We start from the raw sequence: 17,967 nt of genomic DNA on the forward strand, positions 1-17,967 counted from the left end.
AGAAGGTATTGGAATCCCGGGAACTGAAGTTACACAGTTGTGAGCCACCATGTGAGCGCTGGGAAATGAACCCAAGTCCTCTATAAGAATACTGGGTTTTCTTAACTCCTGAGCTATCTCTCTAGCCACTGTTTTTATTTTGTTCTTATAGCTCAGGCTTGACTAGAATTTGTTATATGGTTTTTATGCTTCTGAAGTGCTGGAATCAGGTATCTGCCACCATGCCTGATTTAAGAAGGTGCAGTTTTGTTTTATAGACTGACCTCAAACTCCTGAATTCCAGTGATCCTTTTTGTCTCATCATCATTGTTGGCTAGGACCATAAGCAAGTACCACCATACCCTGTTGCTCTAGGAGATAGTTTTTAAAAAGTACTATTTGCAGTCTTAAAATGTATTTGAGTTTTTACCTGGTATAGTGGCATACACCTTTGATCTCAGTATTCAGTAGCAAAGGAAGGAGGCTCTCTGTGAATTAGAGGCTAGCCTGCTCTACATGATGAGTTTTAGGATAGCAATTCAGAGACCTTGTCTTTAAAGAAAAATGAATTTATAAATTTTTTAAATTTCTTTTAAAAATGTCTAAAAAATTGTATTTTAAAATTCTAAAGTCTCAAAGATCATTACAAACAGTAAGCCCTAAGAAACCTTGAAAGGTACAACTTATTTTAGTCTCACTAAATGCCTTTTCTCTCTTTAAATCAAAGAAGAAAGAATTAGTCAGGTTACATTATATTGTTATATTGTACTATTACTATATACTATAGAAATTCCTGGCAACTATAGAGGCTATGTCTGAATTGATGGTTAAATAGTATTATATATTAGCATATGTTTTTCAGCCCCAAAGTGAATTAGCATTTATGTGCAATTTCTAGAAGTAGAACATTGAACAGTGAGTGGGCCGATTTAATTTTAATTTCTAAAAATATGCACTGAGAGTAAAGTTTCTTTCCTTTTGTTTTGGTGCTGGTTGTTGGACCTAGCTAGGGATCTTGCATCCTAGGTACATGCTGTATTCTTAAATTCCTGGGAATAGTGTTTCCTGTTTCGTTATTTTAACACTGTAAGTAATTTAAAACCGTGTATTGCTAATTAAAAATTTCAGCCATACTGATTGCACATGCCTTTAACCCCAGCATTAGAAAGGCAGAGGCATGAAGGATTTTTTAGTTTGAGGCCAGCCTGAGCAACATAGTGAGACCCTGTCTCAAAAAGAAAAAAGAAAAAAAGAAAAAAATTAAAAAAAAAAACTGAGCCAGGCGGCAGTGGCGCACACCTTTAATCCTAGCACTAGGAGGCAGAGGCAGGCGAATCTCTGTGAGTTCAAGGCCAGCCTGGTCTACAAGAGCTAGTTCCAGAATAGCTAGGACTGTACTGTTTCACAGGGAAACCCTGTCTCAAAAATCCAAAAGGAAGAAAAAAGAAAAGAAAAACTGAAACAAAAACAAAACTAAAAATGTACCCCTTTGGGGGGTGGGGACAGGGTGTCAGCTATGCCTCCCTGACTGTCCTAGAATTCACTATGTATAATGTCCTTATACTCTCCTTATACTCAGAGAGATCCATTTACCTCTGCCTCCTGGTGTTGGAATTAAAGGTGTACAGCACCATGCCCAGCCCCTTTTGTCTTTTGGACTAATACGAAACCCTAGAAAACACTTTTTTTAATTTCAGTTTTATTATTAATGTGTGTGCATAGGTGTGCCATTGCACATATTTGGAGGTCAGAGAACAATTTTGTGGAATCTCCTACCATGGGTACTGGGGATCAAGCTTAGGTCATCAGGATTGTGTGGCAAATTGCTGAGCCATCTTTCTAGCCCCAGATTACTTTTACTAAAAAAGAAAGGAAAAAAAGTTTGACAAATGTGGTAAAAAGAAGTTTTGGGGGAAATTTTAATGGAGATTATTTTGAGATTGATTTTTGCCTTGTGTGACAGTCAATACTTTAAATCCTATCACCCAGGAGTCAGAGGCAGGCAGCGCTCTGTGACTTTGAGACCAGCCAGGGCTATATAATGAGACCCTTTCTCAAAAACAATCAAAGACAGTGTTGAGGGTCATTTTGTGCTAGGACCAAGACAATGGAAAAGGTGTTTATAGATCATGTATTTTTTTCCTAGTCAAAATTAGGAGATTTTTGTAGCCTATATAGGAAGCAAATATATTTTCATATGCACTAGAACTCAATGAGGAAATTCATACTGTCTTGAACTCTTAAAATACTAATGCTAGGGATATTTGAGACTCGGTGCCATAGAGGCAACTCTGTTCTTTATTTCCTGATTGTGCTTTGTATAGAAGCAAAGAAGTACTGATAGATGTTATTGCATCCCAGAAACCACTCTATAGGAATTATTATCACAGGCAGGGGTGGTGGTTCACAACTATATCTATAATCCCAGAACTTGGGAAACTGAGGCAGGAGATTCTTGTAAGTTGAGGTCAGCCTGGGCTACATAGCAAAATTCTGTCTGGAAGAAAACTAAAGAAGCAAAAAAAGGAGTTAATCATTTCTACTCCACATATTAGATAACAAAGCCCAGAGACATGTGGCTTGACTGTGATCACGTGTGAGTTAATTGTAGTTTTATGTCAATGTTCAGAACTATAACTTAACTATAACTATAACTTACTTTTATGTTGCCCAAGTTATGATGCTCATTCTGATTGATGTGGCATTGAATGAGCCAAATGCTATGATATTATTTGTTTGGGGATACAGCAATGAAAAGAAGACTTTTGTCTCTGTCTGGGACTTCAGTTGTTTGGTCAGTTTGCTACAGGTGATCTTCTCTCTTGATCCTTCTGTTACTCTATTCTTTCTCCTGGGATGAAGTGTGTTCTTGCCTCGAGAAAAACAGGTTTACAAAGATTTTTATCCCCCCTTTTATTTTCTGATTGGTTGTTTTGTGTACGGTGGGGGAGTGAGTAATGGTGGAAAAGGAGTGAGAATATGATTTGAATGAGATCACTGACTTTAAAAAAAAAATAACTGCTCTCCTTTGACTTAATTAGTATCTGGAAATAGACTTTGCTTATTTCCTCTCTTCTTGACTCATTCATTAGATTATGGTCTCTGGTCTCTAAGTAGGACATTATCCTCCATTGTGTTCACACTGCCAATGTATTAAAAATAAATCGAGTAAGAAAGTTTCCTAATGGTTGTTCTGCTGGACCTATTATCATCAGGATAAAATGACACTTGTGGCTAATTTCAGATTTTGAAATAAAAGTAGTGGACTGTGGCAATACCTACCTATAATCTCAGCATTGGGTAAATTAAAGCGGGGGGGGGGGGGGTTATTCGGTTGGAGGCCATCTTGGGTTGTGTAGTGAGTTCAGGACTAGTTTAAGTAGCCTTTATAGTAAGATCTTGTCTCAGAAAATGAAGAAGGAAAACTGAACATTTTTTCCTTTATTTTTTATTTTTTTTGTGTGTAGTACAGGGGAACAAACCCAAGGTTTTAACACTAATCCACATCCCTATGTCTTTATTTTCTCTAAGTAACTAATTGGTCCACATGGAAAACTAAATAAAATAGAACCATATGCAGTTTGAGAAACTTAACCAGTATATCTGTATATTTTCCTTATTTTATTGGCTCTATTATAAACCAGCAATCCTTTTTTTTAATTATTTTTTTAATTTGCATTGGTGTTTTGTCTGTATGTATGCCTGTGTGAGGGTGTCTGCTTAGCCCCGAAATAATCATGGAGAAACTGTATTAATTAAATCACTACTTGGCCCATTAGCTCTAGCTTCTTACTGGCTAACTCTTACATATTAATTTACCACATTAATATGCATTAATCTGTGTATTGCCATGTGGCTGTGGCTTACCAGCTAAAGTTCTTGTGGCTGTCTCCTGTGGGGCTACATGGGTTCTCTCTGACTCTGCCCATCTTTCTCCCAGCATTCAGTTTAGTTTTCCCCACCTAGTCCTGTTCTACCCTATCAGGCCAAACCAGTTTCTTTATTAACCAATGGTATTCACAGCATACAGAGGGGAATTCCACATCAGGTGTCAGATATTGAAGTTATAGACAGCTGTTTGCCATGTGGGTGCTCTGGAAGAGCAGTCAGTGCTCTTAACTGCTGAGCTGTCTCTCCAGCCCCCGCCCCCAGCAGTCCTTATATGCATAGTTGAATGGAAGCAAACTAGAAATGCTCTTAAAATGTCAAAGTGATGAGTTTCATTTTCCCAGAAGGTAGGGAGTTCCAGGCCAGCTAGAGTTACATGGTGAGAGCCTGCCTCAAAAAAGAATGCTTGTATACTTTCAGGAGACCCAAGTTCAGTTCCCAGCACCATTACTTCCAGTTACTCAGCTACGGGGGATCTGATGCCCCCCATGGGTGCACACAAATACACACAAAAAGAGAGAAGAAACAAAAATTAAGAGATTTTCTTAATTTTAATAAAACAAGTTACTAGTCCTTTTTGTTGTATATTCCCATTGATTGCAATCCTGATACCTAAATCGTTTTTTTTTTCTAAAATTATTTACCTTTTTGATATATTACTTTTCTTCTAAAATTCTCTATTTTCAGAGATGTAGATACCATGGAATCAAGTTCCCTACAATTTCTGTCAGTGTTTTCTTTGTTGAGTCAGGATCTCTCCACATAGCCCTGGTCATCCTGGAATTCACTATGTAGACTAGGCTGGCCTCTGTACAAAAGGACTATCAAATCATGGCACAGAAACTTGGCCTAGCTTGGGCGCATTCTGGCTTTTTTTTTTTCTTTAAACTTAAATTAAACTGTTTCTCTACCTTTTGCCTCAGGGCCTTTTACCTTTTTTCTGTGTATCCTACTTTCACTGCTTCTCATGCCTGTCTTCCTGCTGGAGCCAGGAATGTTCCTCTCTTTCTCCCTTGTTCTCTTTTCTTATTATTATTCTGAGTCTAGAGTCTTCCTCCTATTTAATCTCTCTGCCTGGAAGCCCTGCCTATCCTTTCTCTGCCTAGCTATTGGCTGTTCAGCGCTTTATTAGACCAATCAGGTGCCTTAGTTAGGCAAAGTGAAACAAATGCAACTCATCTTTACATAATTAAACACAGATTCTTATATCATTAAACAAATGCAGCACAAACAAATGTGACACATCTTTACACAGTTAAAATAATATTCTACAACAGGCCTAAAGTTTAGAAATATTCCTGCTTCTGTCTCCAGTACTTTCCTTCTATAGAAACAACACTTTTGTTTAGAGAAAAAGTTTTATTTAAATCGGATTTCAATAAAATAAACAGCGACTCCCACAATCCTGATTTCTTTAAAATCCTAGAGAGATGGTTCATTGGTTAAGAGTGCTTGCATGCCTTTAATCCCACACTCTGGAAGCAGAGGTAGGGAGTTCCAGGCCAGCTAGAGTTACATGGTGAGAGCCTGCCTCAAAAAAGAATGCTTGTATACTTTCAGGAGACCCAAGTTCAGTTCCCAGCACCATTACTTCCAGTTACTCAGCTACGGGGGATCTGATGCCCCCCATGGGTGCACACAAATACACACAAAAAGAAGAAACAAAAATCTATAATTTTAATCCTCCTTTTGCATTTCATAGTTGTCATGTCAGTTCTAGTATTGTTGAAGTTCAACCAATAGACTCTTAAATAGGAAATTCATCTGGGTTTATGTCAATTGAGGTTTTCTAGATAACTTTGAAGGTAGGGCTGCCTATCTCATTTATTTAAACAAAATGTTTGTTTCAAAATGTGGGCCTATCCCTTGCCCCTCATTGCCTTCTGCAGCTAGGAAAACTGGTCCTAAGAGTGGGAGAGCTGACCCTGCCCCTCACCAGCTGCAGCATTTAGGAGAGTGAGCCTTACACCTCACTTGGGCAACACAATAGAGTTGACCCAGTTATTGGGGCTGCAGGTGATCTGGCCAGAATGTGCCTTGGGAGATTTTGGCCCTACACACCCATACCATATGGTGTAGTGGGCAAGGGAAAGATGCTCTCTCCCATCCCCCACCCCTTACTACTTGTGATTCGTGGGAGAGGTGGCCCTGAGTTTTGAGAGTGGGAGATTTGGTTCTGCCCATCACCAGCTGCAGCAGTAGGAAGATTGGGCCCTGTACCTCAGCCAGGTAGCACAATAGAGTTGACCCTGTTGTTGGGGGCACAGGTGAGCAGGATGGGGTGGGGGCAGGAGCAGCATGAGAGCAGGAGTACTGACTCTGCCTCCCTCATCTGCCATGTGGTGGCATGGGTGAGGGAAAGATGCATGCCCTCTCTCCTTGCCAACTGCTGCAGGCAGGAGAACTGGTCTCACGGGGTACCTTGCCTGGGCAAAACAGTAGAACTGACCCTGGTGATATGAGTGTGAGTGAGCTGGTCCTAGGACATGAGAACAGGAGTACTGGCCCCACTCTTTGCTGCCTGCTGCAGTGGGTGAGCTAACCAGGGCAGTACTGGATTGCTTGCCCTGATGGTGTTGATGAGGGGATACTGGCAGGTTGACCAGTTTAGCTAACATCCAGGTCCAGAACCAGGACTATGAGTTGGCCCACCCCAACCAATATCTACCTCATTTATGAACTGCTGGAGCATGTAAAGGGGTCAGACCTGCAGATACAAAGCTTCAGGGTCTCCATGACACAGGGCAGCAGTTAAGATATCTAAGAGGAATTCCAGTGAGGGACCTAGTAAGAGGGTGTAGCAGAAGCCAGAGGCCTCAAACGAGACTCATTGCAATGTACATTTACAAGTAAAGACGAATGGACTAAAGGGTACTATAGCTTCTATGCCAAGACTTTGTTTTCCTTTCTTTTTTTATGTTACGTTTTTTGATTTTTTGTTTGTTTGTTTGGTTGGTTTAGTTTTCATTAAATTTTATTTTTATTTGGTAGGGACATGTTTACAAGGGCAGAGGGTAGATATGAAAGGATGGAGAAACGAATGGGATCAGAATACATGATGTGAAATCCACAAAGAATCAATAAAAAAGTCTAAAAGATGGGCCGGTTGTAAACTAACAGTTGACTTAAACAAGCTGAGATTGTGTTTGTTAGCATTGTAGAATCAATGTTTTTGAAGCAATAGAGACTAAAGAGTTAGTTTTGGGTTGGGTTGGATATTATTTATCAGGTCTTTGTTTTCTTTCTGTACCTTATAATCCTCTTTAACTACCTAATTAATTTTCATAGATACTTTTTGGTTACTAAATGATTAATGAAGATGGATAAGATGTGTGTGTATATGCATTGTGACAAGACTGTCACAGTTCTTGTATAGTGCTCAGAGGACAACTTGGGGGAATTGGTTCTCTCCATCATGTGAGTCCTGAGGTCAAATTTAGATCTTTCTAGCCAAGATTTGAAAGTGTCACCTTTTTAGAGTTTCTTTCCCCTGTTCTTAATCTTCTTAGCTGCCTAAAAACGCTAAAGAAATATTTACATTTCTAGAAGTTCTGTGCATTTAGGTTAGAAAATGGAGTCAGTTATGCTTTTTTTAGTAGCCATATATATAAATACAAACGTCCTTTAGCCTACCAAGATGTCTTCCCAGAAAAACAGCATTTTTAAAAGGTAATAAAATAGACGCTTTGTTACTTCCTTTGGTAAAAATCTATTTGTGGAATTGTTGGCAGTTTTTACCATCTTGAGTCCAAATAATTCTTTATGGGTTTAAAATGTTACTTCTCTAGGTAAAACAATTATCTGTGACGACTAGAACTTTTCTTGTGAATTTAGATTAACATAATTGTAAAATCTGGGAAACGAGAAAACCCCAGTTTATTCCATTATAGCAATACAATCATTTTGTTTTGTATACAATTGTATTGCATTAATTCATTTTCAGATTTTTGTATAATTATCTGTGGTTTCTTGAATCCTGCCTCCCTCTCCTACATTCCTGTTTTCCTTTTCACTGAATCATCATGGAGGTGGGGATGAGACCTGGCTAAGACTTCGTTTGGATTCTAATTCCAAGTTTCTCTGAGTGTGAGCATTTACTATGCTGGCTGTGCTTCTGTTATTTAAAGTGATATATTTTTCATACATTGTGGCCCTTAAATGCAAGCCAACCTCTTCATCTGGTGTCAGCCAAAGGAAAACTGATCTGTTGCAACGCTGGAGGAAAAACTGGCAATGTTGGATTTACCTATGTTGAAAGATGGTATGTTGTTCTTCATCTTGGGCTCTCCAAGTATAATTTTGACAGTGCATGGTTTTTATCTTATATGCCGATTTTTGTCTCTAACTTCTGAGTTAGATTCAGTTTGTATTTAATTCCAGTCTTTTTTGTATCATTTACATAATTATCATTGAGGGTGTATTCATTTTTAAAATTTTAATTGCTCTGTAATTCCATATTGCTACATAATTTCATAGCCATCTTTTATAAGAATTTCTAGTTTTTGTCTTTTCAGAAAGGTTGTGGGTACCAATAGAGGTTTTTATTGAGAGTGAATACTTTTGACTTGGCTTCTTTAGGCCCACTCCCCTTGATTCTGCTATCAGGATTGAAATAGGAGTGGCTATTGTGCTGCTGAGTTCAGTATTTCTTTATTCTAGAAAGGGCTTGTTCTCAGGTGTGTGAGACTCACCCTGTATTAAGACTGAAAAAAATTAAATTTAAGATTTCTTATTTAAAACAATCTTAGGGTCTTGTTACAGAGTGAAAGACTGGAGCCTAACTACTGAGGAGGCTGGGGCAAGAGAATAGCAGGTTTAAGCAGTTCAGACTACATACTGAAGTTTAAGGTCAGCCTGGGAGCAAGGAATAGAGGTACTCTCCTGTAATCATAACACTCTGTTGGTAAAAGCAGGAGAATTACTCCAAATTTGAGGCCACACAGAGCTGCATAGCAAGACCCCTGTCTCAGAATGCTAAAATAAGTAAAACAAAACAAAAATAAGTCAGCCTGGGCAGCTTAGCCTTGTCTGAGAATTAAAATACCAAGTGGTTAGCCCTGAAATTATAAACATACAAGCAACACTAAATGGACTCAGCAGGTTGTATTTAGAGGTTTATGTGCTTAAATATGTAACAGCAGCAAAGCAAAACAGGCCCTGAATTTGAGTGGGAACGTGAGGGTGGGGCATGGAAGAACGTAGAGGGGAGGGGAAAATGTTGAAAATGTGTTCTAATTTTTAAAAATTTTTGAATGAGACAGACTGGTGGGGTGGCTCAGTGGATAACGGTGCTTTTCACAAAGGTTGTTTATGCCATCCCTGAGGCCCACGTGCTAAAAGGAGAGAAAATGATTTTTTAAAATGGAACTCTGAACTGTAAAATTAGGATAGAGAATTTTGCCTTTAGATAGGTGCCGTGGCGCATGCTTTTAATCTCAGCACTCGGGAGGCAAAAGCAGATGGATCTCTGAGTTTGAGGCCAGCCCAGTTGGTCTACAGAGAGAATTCCAGAACAGCCAAGGCCACACAGAGAAACTCTGTCTCTAAACACAAAAATCAACAACAAAAGTTGATCTCTGATTCCCACATGCATGCAAACACACACACTGTAGTTTTTTTTTTTAAGTAGAAGAATAAGATTAGATTGATACCTCAGTTGTATAGCTCTTACCTAGCACGTGCCAGCATTCAAACCTTCATACTGAAAAAATGAAAGAGGATACAGTGTGGTGATTAATGGTATCCATTTGAATCTGAACTGCTTGGATTTAAAAGACTTAGCTCTGGTTTTGAAACTAAAGTGTCTTTGAGCAAACTACTTATCCTTTCTTTGTTTGTTTCCCGTGAGTAAATAGTAATAATTACCTTTATAGTATTCTTGTGGGAATTAAACCAGTATATTTAAAGGATTTTGTAATAGAACCTTGTTTGTAACAGGTACTATATACATTGTCTTCTGGCGATTTCTGAAAATCTTTATGATACAACTGTAAAGTTTGAATGCAGAGAATGCTTGGAATCAAGATTGGATACCTTAAACAACCCTATATAGCTTAACTTTATGTGTTCTTTTGATAGCTAAACTTTAATGCAGAAGAAACTTGAGTGGTAGGCTTGTGAACTTCACATGATTTTAAATTGATATATATACACAGATGTTCATTGTGCCTCCTATAAACTACATATTTTCCTTTCCAGTGACTTTGGTATCAAAACCTTCTTATTCTTCAACAAAGTATGAATGTTGTCATGATTCATCTTGTTCTTCCCACAGTCTGTTTTCTTCTGGGCCACAGTGTTTGCCTCTTTAAGCATAGCAAGGAAACTTAGGGCTTTGCAATCTGGTATTGGTTCTCTATGTTTTTTTTTTTTTCGTTTTGACACCTGTGGAGAGAGTTTTGTTTTACATACTCTTGTGCACTCCTTTGATAATGTTTTTAATGGTAATCAAAGCATTCAAGAGAGCATCTGTGTGATCCATGGCTACCCCTTTCTAGTTATGGACATGCTTTTGAGTATTCACAGTAGAAATTTGGTGACAAAAGATATCTATGTTCCTTTGTGTTATTCTTTGGTGCTTCAAAAGAATATTTAGAACCATTTAAAAATGTAGAATGTCGCCGGGCGGTGGTGGCACACGCCTTTAATCCCAGCACTCGGGAGGCAGAGGCAGGCGGATCTCTGTGAGTTCGAGACCAGCCTGGTCTACAAGAGCTAGTGCCAGGACAGGCTCCAAAGCCACAGAGAAACCCTGTCTCGAAAAACCAAAAAAAAAAAAAAAAAAAAAAAGTAGAATGTCTTACGTATATTTTTATAATATATTATATAGCATATTGTAAATATACATATATCTCAAACTGACTTTGTTTAGAAAACTCCACTTGAAAGTAATTAAATAACAAAAAATTTTTTATGATTAACCAGTTGTATACAAATATGTATACTGAAGTGTGGTATACTAATAGGAGGAACCTGATTTTGTGGTAAGTTTAGACAAGTTGGAGTTGTCTATAACTGTGATATTAGGATAGAGAATTTTGTCTCTAGGTAGGTGTGGTAGTGCATGCCTTTATTCTCAGTACTCTGGAGACAGAGGAAGGGAGATAACTGTAAATTCAATGCCAATCTAGTGAGTTCCAGGCTAGCTGGAGTTACATGGTGAGACTCTTTAAAAAATAAAAATAGAAATAAATTCTCTATCTCTCAGCCAGGAGTAGTGCTGAGGTTTTTACAAACTTTCGTTTTTTTCTTTCTGGTCACTTCCTGTAACTCAAAATAAGGATATACATCATTGTATCATTGTATGGCAACATTTGTAGTTAAAATAGTTATCAAGTCTAAAGTCATCTATCATTAAACATTTGGTATATTTTTTAAAGGTTTATTATTATTTTTTAAAGAATTGAAAAGATTTACTTTATTGTTTTTTATGTATGAATGTTTTGCCTGCAAATATGTCTGTATACCATGGGTGTGTCTGGTGCCTGTTAAGGTCAGAAGAGAGCATTACATCCCATGGAACTGTAGTTACAGAAAGTTGTGAAACACTATGTGGGTACTAGGAACCTCCGCTGAGTCTTTGGGAAGAGCAAAAATGTGCTATAGGTGAGCTAGCTCTCCAGCCCTTATTTTATTTCTGACACAGGGTCTCACTGTTTAGTCCAGGCTGACTTTGAGTTGCAATTCTCTTGTGTCAGCTAAAATGATAGGCATGTACCACCCAGGCCAACTTCTTTTTGTCTCTTGTTGGTAGCAGACTTTAATTCTAGAACCTTCTACACCACTGGGTTAGACTCTAACCAAGTTACTGTTTGTTTTTTAATTCTTTTTCAAGACACTTTCTCTATGTAGCCTTGGCTATGCTGGAACTTGCCCTGTAAACTATGGTTTTGGATACCTTCATTCAATGTTTATCAGTTTCTTCTTGTTGTATCTACTTTATGTTTAAAATCCACATAGGTTTTATGTTGTGTTCTTTCCCTCTGTTTATTTTTCATCTGAATAAATCACATCTAATTTTTCTATCCATTTGCATAGTGTAAGTTCTAGAGGTGAGTTTTTTATCCTGTGAGAAAATGGAGGAAGCATGGAAACCACATGTGGAACATTGCAGTGACAAGAGTGTTTTTGCAGTCATATGGTAGCAGTATCAGGAAATATGAGACAGGTTAATAAGTAGAGTTTAGCAGCTTGTAAATCCCATAATTTTCCAGTGTCATGGATCGTTAGAGCCTCAGACCTGTGCTGCTGATAATGCTTTTTCATTGTTAAGGTGGAAGGCATTTGATAATGATACCTAGAGTTATTGAACATGCATTGGTTACTAACAACTGCCGTCTTTCCCTTTGCTTGCTCTACCATCAGCTTTTTGCATGTAAGCACAATTTTGGATCAAGTTATTTAATTTATGCTTTTGTATCTTTCTCCTTTCATAAAGATTTTAGCTGGTTTTGGACTTGAGTTTGAAATGGGGAGGGGTAGAGTGGTGGTGGTAATGGTGGTGGCTGAAATGGTCTGTTCCTTGTTAACCAGAAGCCTACTGTGTATCCAAATAGAATAGTCACATTATTCCATCAGCACTTGTCTTTGAAGGTGGTTTCTGCTTGAAGAATGGTGACTCTTAGCATAGCTTTGGAGTATTTGGTTCTCTTCCTTCTCTTTGGATATATTATTTTTTTCCAGATTCTTTTCTGTTCTTGTTGGCTGTTTTTCCAGAAGATTCAGCCTGTCCTTAAAATGTTTTGGATCACACTTTCTGTGGGAATTTTCTGTGAAATTTCTGGGATTACCCTTTTCTGATCAGCAGTGAGAAGAGGGCAAAGAATCTTCTTAGTTAATAGGAAAAAAAGCCATTTGGAATGAATTTCAAACTTCAGAAACACCCAGACTTTTCCTTCAGTACTTTTTCTGTTTGTGGAAGCACCTTTGCCTAGTGTCGAGGGGTGGGGATAGGTGGGAGGGCTTGTGTTGAAGGGATTCAGAACAGGGGATATAAATGTGTCTTTTATGTTTGCAAGGCACTAACACCACTCCCGTCTGTATTTAAATGCTGTCCCCAGGTTACGACTATGGCTATGTCTGCGTGGAGTTTTCACTCTTGGAAGATGCCATCGGATGCATGGAGGCCAACCAGGTTGCTTTATACTTCGGTCAAATGATGCTGAAAGGATATATATTTTAATATATGGGGAGGGAGGGTTTCAAATAATTTCACTTTGGAAAGGTACAAGAAACCAGTTGTGCAAAGGAACTTTTTATAAAAGCTGGGAAATTTTTTTAGAAGAGTTAATGTGTACAGGGTACATTTAAGAAATTAGGTTCCAGTTCTAGTTTGACTTTGTTCCAGAGACCGTACATGGGAAATATGACAGATCTGGAGTGTTTCCCTCTGAAGTGTGATAAAGATGTGTAGGTTCCTGATGCAAATGATCCTCTATTGTCTAGGCTCTCAAGGATCTGCCTGCACAGGAATTTTAGGTCAATCAGTGGTCATTCCCAGACTTAGGATGAAGGTCACACTAATGGTGATTCCTGTGGCTCTAAGGTTTCTCTTATATGTGTTATATTTGAAAGAGTGGCATTGAGGAGAAAAGAGGAATGGATAGTTTGTGTCTGTCTCATTCATTGTTCTTTGCCAGTTGGAGTTTGTTTCAAGTCATTGGCTGTTCATAGTCAGAGCTGGTGAATATTGAGTCTGCATTCATGTTTGAACTTTCAGGAGTTACTCAACTTTCCACCTGAAATTGTAATCTGCATCTAATTGAACACTGGTTAGTGGTTTGGGAAGGAATTGCTAAACAGATTCCTTCTTGTTTTTTGTTTTTTTGTTTTCTCTCTCTTGGGAAAATTAATTTGGTTTGTCTCAGATCCTCTATCATGTGATGGGGAAGCATCTTAAGGATGTAGTTTGACTGTTAGATATCTACTATCTATACTTAGAAGCATCTGTGCATCACAAAAGAAGGTTCTGCTAAAGGAGAGTAATTTTATAAATTTTTTTTCTATAGCTTAGTGCTTGCTCATCAACTTGGCTCTACTTAACATGATTACATGATTCATGGCACTTACTACCCCTCTGGCTGACCTGGAACTTACAGAGATCATTTCTGTCTCTGCCTCCTGAGTGCTGAAATCAAAGGCCTGCACTACCATGCCCAGCTTTATTGTTTACTTCTTTGAGGGGAGGGATTTTCCCTTATTAAAATGGAGATAGTATTATGGGTTGTTTGCTTATTTATTTTAAGGCATAATCTCATTCTGTAATTCAAACAGGCCTAGAATTAATTGTGTAATTTAGGATAGATGTGAACCTTTGGTAGTTCTCCTGCCTGAGGTTCTAAGTGCTGAGATTAGTTATGAGCCACTATCTTAATTTGTTTTTTTCTTGCTGTGACAAAGTATCATGACCAAAAGCAACTTCAGGATGAAAGGATTTATTTCAGTTTACAGTTCATAGTTCATCATGAAGTTCGAAGTAGGGCAAAAATTCACACTGGGAACCCGGAAAGCAGAAACTAAAGACTAGAAATGAATGATGCTTACTGGCTTGTTACCCATGACTTGTTACCCATGACTTGCCCAGCCTCTTTTCTTATACTATCCAGTACCACTTAACCAGGTGTGGCATTGCCCCCAGTGAAATGGGTCCTCTCAAAGCAATCATTTAAAAAAAAAAAAAAAGAAAGAAGGAAATTGTCCTTCCATGGTGGCACTCGCCTTTAATCTCAGCACTTGGGAGGCAGAGGCAAGCGAATCTCTGTGAGTTTGAGGCTAGCCTGGTCTACAAGAGCTAGTTCCAGGACAGCCAGGGTTGTTACACAAAGAAACCCTGTCTTGAAAAAGAAAACAAGCCAGGCGGTGGTGGCGCACACCTTTAATCCCAGCATTTGGGAGGCAGAGGCAGGCGGATCTCTGTTAGTTTGCCGCCAACCTGGTCTACAAGAGCTAGTTCCAGGACAGGCTTGAAAGCCACAGAGAAACCTTGTCTTGAAAAAAAGAAAAAGAAAAAAAAAGACAGAAAGAAAAGAAAAATGCCTTACAGAATTGCCTTCCAGCCAGTCTTATGAAGGGTTGTTTTGTTTTTTATCCCTATTAAGTTTCCTTCTTCCCTAGGTTTGTATCGAGTTGACCAAAAAACCAATTAACAGCCAGCATACCTTTCTCTAGAGAACACTATTGATGTATTCTAGCTTAGTAGTAGTGTAAGCACTTTCTGCTATTCAGTCACCACAGAATAATTGGATGGAGGGCCATATCCCTTCACTTAAAAGGATTCTTATTGCCTGTCCGTCAATAAGTATTATCAGAAATTGTGTTACTTATAATTTTTGAGAGAAGAATGAAAGCTCTAATCTGTATGATTCTATCCTACTAGTCTCTCTGAAAATGAGAATATTTATTTAATTCATAAGCAATTTGCTTTTAATAATCTTTTATCATTGTCTTATTTTGGAGTAGTTGAAATATAAATGGGCGGACCATGGCAGATGCATCTCTTTTGTGCTGTTCTTTCCTAAAGTACCATTGCTTTCTAGCTCCATCCATTTTCTACAAATTTCAAGATGTCATTTTTTTTTCTGCTGTGTAGTACTCCATTGTGTAAATATATCACATTTTCCTTATCCATTCTTCAATCGAGGGGCATTTAGATTGTTTCCAGGTTCTGGCTATGACAAAGAATGCTGCTATGAACATGGTTGAGCATCCTTTGGATATATGCCCAAAAGTCATATTGCTGGGTCTTGAGGAAGATTGCTTCCTAATTTCCTGAGAAATCACCACACTGACATCCAAAGAGGTTGTACCAGCTTGCACTCCAACCAGCAATGCAAAGTGTCCCCTTTATCCCACCCTTTCCAGCATAAGTTGTCATCAGTGTTTTTGATCTTGGCCATTCTTAAAGCTGTAAGATGCAATCTCAGAGTTGTTTTGATTTGCATTTCTCTGATGACTAAGGATGCTGAGCATTTCCTTAAGTGTCTTTCAGCCATTTTAGATTCCTTTTTGACAGTTCTCTGTTTATGTCTGTACTCCATTTTTTAAATTGGATTATTTGTTCTTTTGATGAGTTAGTTCTTTGTATATTTTGAAGATCAGACCCCTGTCTGATGTGGAGTTGGTTGTTGTTGTTTCTTAAAAATAAGTTTATGGGGCTGGAACAATGGCGTAGTGGTAAGGTGCACTGGTTGTTCTTCTAGAGGACCTGGGTCCAATTCCCAGCACCCACATGGAGCTCACAATCATCTCTAAATACAGTTCCAGGGGATCTGATACCTTCACGCAATGTACATAAAATAAAGCTTAAAAAAAAAAAAGACCAGTTTACGTAATATAGAACATATTGACCTGGGATTCTATGGTAAACCAAGCTGGCCTGGAACTGAGAGAGATCCATGTGTCTCTACCTCCTTAATTAGAAGTAAAGGCCTGCACCACCATGCCCAGCTTATCAGAGCTATTTTTAATCTTAAAGAGTATCAACATTAGTTGGGAATATAGCTCAGTGTTAGAAATACTGCCTGGCTTGCACAGGGCCCTGGTTTCAATTCTTAGCACTCAAAAAGGGAGGGAAATAATAAGAGATATAAAGCATTCTCTATCCCAACAAAAAATCCTATCTATAAAATATCTAGTCTCTTAAACAGTATTGTCAGGTGGAACTAGGGAATCATTCTTTACAAACAGGTATTCTGTTGGACCTTTGGAAAAATGTTCACTTGTGCTAGCAACACTTAAGAGAAGGTGGTTTATAGATGTCTTTTCCATCTTCTTTAGCCATTCAGTCAACAATTTTTATGGTTCCCAGGTCCCCTAGTGATTAAGAAACCAGAAAAACTTACGAACAGAGACATTACTCTTCTAGATTCGAAATAGTATTGCAGGTGTGGCGGTCATTATGAAGGAGTGCTTTGTGGTGCTCTGTTCTGAAGTGCAGTTAAGATAGCCCCTATCTGGGTATGGTTGAGTTCACCTGTAATTCCAGTGCCTGGGACACCTATGGTAGGAGGATTTTTAGGCCATTCCAGGATACATAGTAAGATTCTGTCTCAAAACAAAGCAAACCCCAAAACCAAGCTCTATCTTTTAGGAACCTATAATCTTATACCTAGAAAGGAGGAAAGGCTTATTTGGGCTGGCAAAGATCAAGTAAAGGCACTTGTTGTCAAACTTAATGAACCAAGCCCTGGGACCTCTACTTGAGTGGAAGGAGAGGGAGGGCAAGTTGTTCTCTGACCTCCAGATGGGTGCTGTGGTGCATCTCTCAAAACAAAAGTACATCTTCACTTTCTTTACAGTTAGTCCCATTTTCTAGATACTTATTTCTCCCATGACCATGGAATCCTCTCTTGTTGAACTCCATAATCTTCATGATCAGATCAGTGTTCTTTTAGTAGCCTTTCTCATACTTCAGAGCACATGTAAATATTTTGATGGCAAAAAAAAAATTGATGGAAAAATATGAGATCCTCAGGGAAATAAACCCTATGTTACTTTGGTACTACAACACGAAGAGGGAATACAGGTTCTGCAAGCAGGTCTTAGTTTACCCGTGGCAAATTTCTTAACCCCCCTGGGTCTAAAATCACACTATTCCTAATATCTCAATAAGCCCTAGTGTAGATTCAACAGGATCATTCATTTCATTCATTTATGAGTGTTTTTGTGTGCCAGGATGCTGAGGATGCCACAGGGAACAAAATAGGCTATATTACTTAATTTTAATGGAAAAATATGACAAGTAAGTTGACAAGATTAAAAGTAGGATAACATGTAGTAGTGCTGAGTGCTATTTAAAAATAAAATAGACTATAGCCGGGTCATTAATCCCAGCACTCAGGAGGCAGAGGCAGGTAGACTCTGAGTTTGAGACCAGCCTGCTCTACACAGGGAGTTCCAGGACAGGCTCCACAGCTATACAGAGAAACCCTGTCTCGAAAAACCAGAACCAAAAAGAAAAGAAAAGAAAGACAGTAAAAAAAAGGAGAGCAGGCTATTGAGAGCCTATAAGATAGTCAGAGAGTCTTGTTGAGAAGTGATTCTTCATGAATAATGTATGCAGAATACTTAACAAAGCAACTGGCACTTGGTAAGCATTTGAAG

The 17,967-nt window shown here is 38.5% G+C and overlaps 1 protein-coding gene across 5 annotated transcripts in view; it reads left to right on the top strand.

Annotated features, from left to right (window-relative positions):
* The window catches only part of Rbm6 (RNA binding motif protein 6), a 122,171-nt gene that overhangs the window by 34,837 nt on the left and 69,367 nt on the right, over positions 1-17,967 (top strand). For 3 of the 5 annotated variants that reach the window (XM_041676948.1, XM_041676950.1, XM_041676949.1), the window contains exon 6: positions 12,927-13,000. The exons of the other annotated variants lie outside the window; for them this stretch is intronic. In XM_041676948.1, coding sequence (XP_041532882.1) covers positions 12,927-13,000 — 74 coding nt within the window. The remainder of the gene's footprint in view (positions 1-12,926; positions 13,001-17,967) is intronic. 5 annotated transcript variants of the gene reach the window in all.

This window comes from Microtus oregoni, unplaced genomic scaffold (genome assembly GCF_018167655.1).
Source record: "Microtus oregoni isolate MIOR12 unplaced genomic scaffold, Mior012 000028F_ref0000031, whole genome shotgun sequence".
Classification (NCBI taxonomy): Eukaryota; Metazoa; Chordata; class Mammalia; order Rodentia; family Cricetidae; genus Microtus; species Microtus oregoni.